General features: G+C 43.2%; 1 protein-coding gene across 1 annotated transcript in view; it reads left to right on the forward strand.

Annotated features, from left to right (window-relative positions):
* Nucleotides 1–4,071, forward strand: part of PTH2R (parathyroid hormone 2 receptor) — a 55,442-nt gene extending 51,371 nt beyond the window's left edge. The window contains exons 9-11 of the mRNA XM_059927382.1: nt 556–694; nt 2,206–2,247; nt 3,676–4,071. Coding sequence (XP_059783365.1) covers nt 556–694; nt 2,206–2,247; nt 3,676–4,071 — 577 coding nt within the window. The remainder of the gene's footprint in view (nt 1–555; nt 695–2,205; nt 2,248–3,675) is intronic.
* Nucleotides 4,072–6,000: the final 1,929 nt, after the last annotated feature.

The raw sequence follows: 6,000 nt of genomic DNA on the forward strand, positions 1-6,000 counted from the left end.
AATTTGAGATAGAATATTTGACAGAGAATGTTTAGGGAAGGCAAGAGGTATTGACCACATGTAGCTCATAAGAAAATATGAAATGATAAATGAAGATCCAAATGTAAGAGACCAGGGAGTAGTTGGTTCTAAAATGAACAAAACAAGCCAAAATGCTGCCTGTGAAAGAAAAGACAGTTACTGAGGATGGAGGTGGTACCTCTTTAAGTCTCAAACATGTAAGTTAAAGAAGACTTAGGACAGAAAAAAAGAAGGCATTTTACAATTTTATGAAAACAGTATCCTTTAAGCAAGAAGAGTGGAAATGAGATTAAAGAGACTTGGGGGATAGTAATCATGGGAAGTGAGAATAAACTACTTGATTTAGTATAGAAGTGACAGGAAGAAGAGGGAGAGAAAAAAAAAAAAAAACTAGCAGAAGCAGTGGATCCAAAGAGATGGGGGAAAGTCAGCCCCTGGTAGCTCTGCTAAATAAGCTTAATTTTTTCCAGCAAGCTGTCTCTATGGAAAGGCACTCTCCATTGACTAATTAAAAGGCTTGCCATTCTCTTCCAGGAAACTCGCCAAATCAACACTGGTGCTGGTGCTGGTCTTCGGAGTGCATTACATCGTGTTCGTGTGCCTGCCCCACTCCTTTGCTGGGCTTGGGTGGGAGATCCGGATGCACTGTGAGCTCTTTTTCAACTCCTTTCAGGTAGAGAGTGCTACTAGTAATTTGATTCCTGTATTTTGCTTTTTTCCTTTCTCTGCCCCTCCCTCTGGCTTTCACGCACCTGTCTCCCAAGGGCCAGGAAAGGGGCTATTTTCTGGCACCTGCGCATTTCTATCCTGCAGCGGTCAGTCAGGTTAACCTCTGACCACAGCAGGAGCTGTTTCTCACAGACAAGCTTGGGCTATGAGACAAGAAAGCACATTGTTGTAAAATACGTGACACCTACAGAGCAGGAATCTCTGTGTGTGTGTGTGTGTGTGTGTGTGTGTGTGTGTGTATGGAAAGTCAATGAAAGCAAAAGAAGGGATAGGCAGGGGAGAGGAAAAAAGAGAAAGGGAGACAAGTAAGAGGAAGAGGTTGCTTCCTTATATGTGATCTCATTTGAAAACATGATACCATTCTCCCTCACGTGGAGGCTACAGGCGCCTGCTAACTCTTCTTCCTGCTACTCTTTTGCTGCCACCTCCTGCCTTCAATCTAGTCTCCATACAATAGTCTGAAGAATCTTAAAAATAAATCTGATAATGTCACTGACCTGCGGAACATATCCAGAAGCTTCTCACTGCTGTCAGAATAAAATCCAGGCGCTGTTTCCTGGTGTGCACAGGCCTCCCTGGCGGGGATCCTGCCCAGCTGTGACCTCACCTCACACCATGCTCCCTGATGCCCACTAAGTTCGAGCCACACTAGCTCTGCCACAATTTCTGTTCCTCAAGTTCATTTCTGCCTCAGGGGTTTGTACTTGCTGTTCCCTTTGCCTGGAATGCTGTTCCCTCTAATAATCACATGGCCTGGCTTCTTCTTCTCACTCAAACCAGCTTAAATGTCTCCCCCTCAGGGAGGTCTTCATTGAGTTCCCCCTTTGATAGATCTTCTCCATCTTCTTTTTCAATACCACTTGTTTTGCCTGCATGGCCTTTATCTTATCATCTTACATTTTTCTCCTGTGGCTATTTGTTTATATTTTATCCATCTGTATTTCCTTCTAGGATGTAAGCCCTAAGAGAATAGGGACGTTGTCTGTCTTGATTAAATTGTTTATCCCTGTCATGCTGAGCATTTCACACTGTATAAACTCAATAAATATTTTTGAATGAGTGAAAAAAAAGTTTCTGTGTGTTTTCACCATATAAGACCCTGTGTCTGTAGTTTCCAGCATTCACAGTGTAAAAATTTCACTTACTAACTAGGGGATGTTCTGTGGTCCTGGGGTGGCAACACATGAAACGAATGTAACAGAAATCAGTTCTTCGTGTATCTTAGAGTGTTTTATTTAGTTATTTGGTTCAGTTCACACCAAGGAAAGATCTCACAAATTTCATGTATATTTAAGGATTTCAAAATATTAGGAGAGATAATTTGCATAATTTTCTGGAGGAATCATTAAAAAAGAACCCAGTTTTTCAACGTATGCATTGTGGCACAAGACACTTTAGTGCTGTGATCTTCGTAATTAAAATTAATTAATTAAAACATTCTGTTTTCTCCTCCAGGGCTTCTTTGTGTCTATCATCTACTGCTACTGCAATGGAGAGGTAAGTTTGAAGGAACCCCATACCTCCTGCAGGTCTAGCTCTGAGTAAGCTCGTAAATGGCCATCACAATGTGACCAGAATCTCTTTAGAATCCTCAGGGGTTACAGGACAGAATGGACACAGAGAAGGGAGATATTTTAATCATAAATTATTTTGAGAAAGGAAGAATTCATGTAAATAAGCCAAGGTCTTCCTCTTCCAGCACTTTTCAATGTCAATTCAGTTGCAGCCCTTGATATCAAAAACCCAACTTACTGGAATGCAGATTGATACTTGGAAGGACCGTGAACTTCATATTCCAGTCAATGCTTCAACTTATATTTTATTTCAAGTTCTATAAGAAACTCAAATATAACTTTCCCTGGGAATAATCCATTAGAACATTTTGACATTTTTTAAACTACAAGATGGTGATGGGACAATTTCAGTTCATTTAGGAGTTGGCTGGAGAGAAAGAATGGTACCGATCTTTTAGATGACATCAGCTTACCAGGTTTCCACTGCTTCCAATGGAACTTTCAAAAAGCTCCCTTCTGGGGCTTCCTTGGTGGTGCAGTGGTTGAGAATCTGCCTGCCAATGCAGGGGACACGGGTTCGAGCCCTGGTTTTGGAAGATCCCACATGCCGCGGAGCAACTAGGCCCGTGAGCCACAATTGCTGAGCCTGCGCGTCTGGAGCCTGTGCTCCTCAACAAGAGAGGCTGCGATGGTGAGAGGCCCGCGCACTGCGATGAAGAGTGGCCCCGACTTGCTGCAACTAGAGAAAGCCCTCGCACAGAAACAAAGACCCAACACAGCCATAAATAAATAAATAAATAAATAAATAAAATTAAAAAAAAAAAAAAACAAACTCCCTTCTGGAAAGTTGCAATAGCAGAATTGAATCTTCAACAGCAAGAATGGAAACAAGAGCCCCAACCTACTACGAATGCCCTTGCAGCACCCACTTTTCACCATCCAATCCTTTTCTCAATTTCCCTCCTTCAGTATGCCCGTGCAGAGCAATGGTGTTACAGTTACATTTCCAGCTGAGTACCTTCCATGCCCTTCCACAGCCTTAGCTGGCACTATTTATCCCATTTTCTCCTCCAACCCCGTGTCCTCTTTTCCTCTCCCATGAGTCAGATATATGTATTGGCTGCATTTCAATATGTACTACAGTACTGCACCATCTGGGGTTGGTTGAATCCACCAATGCAGAACCCCAGATATAGAAGGCCAATTGAGAAGTCATAGGGGATCTTCAGGGGCATGCGGCAGACACCCCTAAGCCCTGTGTTGTTCAAGGGTCAACTGTATATATAAAGTCCCCGGCGCACAGTGGAACCTTAGTGATTATTACTATTATTGAAATCAGGCAGACATCCATCTAACAAGGTTCCAGGGTCTCTGATGGTTTCTGATGCACAATATGGTCCTTGCGGTTTAGGTTCAGTCTGAGGTGAAGAAGATGTGGAGTCGGTGGAATCTCTCCGTGGACTGGAAAAGGACGCCCCCATGCGGCGGCCACAGATACGGCTCCGTGCTCACCACCGTGACGCCCAGCACCAGCAGCCAGTCGCAGATGGCGGCCAGCACACGCGTGGTGCTCATCTCCCGCAAAGCGGCCAAGACGGCCAGCCGGCAGCCCGACAGCCACGTGACTTTACCCGGCTACGTCTGGAGTAACTCGGAGCAGGATTGCTTGCCACACTTGATCCATGCAGAGACCAAGGAAAGTGACAGGAAGCAGGGAGATGCGATTCCAATGGAGGAGTCATCCGCGCCATTAGAATTTAACCCAGACCCCGAAGGAAGCAAAGGAGAAACCGAGGATGCTCTGTGAATCAACATTTGTGTCTTGAAGCAGCTGGTCCATCTGGCTGTGGCAGAGGAGCTTCGCCAGCATCGCTCTGCTTGAGCCCGAGAGCTGAACAGTCAGGGTTCGAGTGTTCACAGCCTTTTTAGGCTCCATGAATTGGCTCCTGTAAATACTAAAGCCACAAAAGGAGAAGTGTCAGTGGAATAATTACCTTATTTGGCATCACATTCTCTTCTGAATTGATGTGTAGTACTTGCTCTGTGATTGTTCATTTTTCTGCTACTTTTGGGTAGAACAAACGTTTCAGTTGCTTGACTCTAGTTTTCTCTCATAAATATCACTCGAAATATGATAGAGATCATTTAGTATGTGTCATTTTCCTTTTAACAAATTAGTATTCTCTTTCTCACTTTAAGGGACCTCTATCATTGCATTCATTTAGCCTGTGCATCGGAGCAATTAGGATCTGAAAATGTACGTTGAAAGATTAAAGATCTGGGAACAAGTACACACTGGAAAATAAGCTGGCTGGACTTTGTTAAAATAATAAATGTGTGAGAAACTTGTTTTTTTCTAGGAATAAGGAAAATTACTCAAAAAAGAATATTGCACATATTCCTCTTTTTGAATGTCCCCTCTGTGACCAGCCAAATCTCAAGTCTTCACTCTTTTGTAAACCTTGACATGTCACAAGGTTTTCTTAGTCAATGAGCTTGTGTCTGCAAGCTGATTTTGTTTGTAATCATTTATAGTGATAGTCACACTGCTTCTATGTTTTTTTTCTTTGTTCTGTTACTATATTCCAAATGGCATGTGGGATAAATTAAAAGTTTGTTTTAAAAATATATTTTGGGTCACTTTTTAAAATGTTCTCTTAGCACCTAACTTTGTTTTTGGGAATCAACCAAATGTCTCTTCTCCACATCTACAGAGATCAGCATGTAGCCCCAGAACTTCACTGAGCTTGAAATTTCAGTGTATTGCAGTAGTGAAACATTTACTGAGTGCATGTTATGTACCCAGCATCCTGCTAGGTTTTTACAAGCATTAAGTTATTTAATCCTCACCACAAAGTTATGGAGTAAGTCTTATCGCCGTCCCCCTTTTTACAGATAGCAGCGTGACTCACAGAGGTGGAATGACTTGCCCAGAGTCACACAGCTAGTGATTGAGAGAACACGGTTTCAGACACAGATCTGACTTTAAGTCCCATGTTCTTAGCCATATGCATACTGTTGCCAATGTATATATTGCCCATTCACAAAAAAATAAATGAATTCCTTCTGGGTAGAGAGTGCTTTTAGGAACTCTTTTTTTTTTTTTTTTTTTAAATTATTTATTTATTTATATTTATTTTTGGCTGGTTGGGTCTTCATTTCTGCGTGAGAGCTTTCTCCAGTTGCAGCAAGCGGGGGCCACTCTTCATCGCGGTGCGCGGGCCTCTCACCATCGTGGCCTCTCTTGTTGTGGAGCACAGGCTCCAGATGCGCAGGCTCAGTAGCTGTGGCTCACGGGCCCAGCCGCTCCGCGGCATGTGGGATCCTCCCAGACCAGGGCTCGAACCCGTGTCCCCTGCATCGGCAGGCAGACTCTCAACCACTGCGCCACCAGGGAAGCCCCTAGGAACTCTTATTGTAGTATGGTCTAGCCTCTGACCCTCATGAAGTTTCCACTCTAATGGGGGAGCCCAATACACATAGGAAATGAAAACATCACAGAGAAATGTGTTTTTAGGTGAAATGACACAGGTCAAGCTGATCCATCTCACTTTGCTGAATGGTTTAAATATGCAAATAGTGTTATGATGAAAAAGGTACTCTGATGTCTACATGCCCTCTTGAAAAATATTGCACTGTTCTCCCATGTTCATTCTTCCTTCCTCCTCTGTGACACACAGAGGTCATTTCCTTCCCATCCTGTTTACGAAGGTGCCATTGTGCATACTTAATTCAT

The sequence above is a fragment of the Balaenoptera ricei genome, chromosome 7, assembly GCF_028023285.1.
Source record: "Balaenoptera ricei isolate mBalRic1 chromosome 7, mBalRic1.hap2, whole genome shotgun sequence".
Lineage (NCBI taxonomy): Eukaryota > Metazoa > Chordata > Mammalia > Artiodactyla > Balaenopteridae > Balaenoptera > Balaenoptera ricei.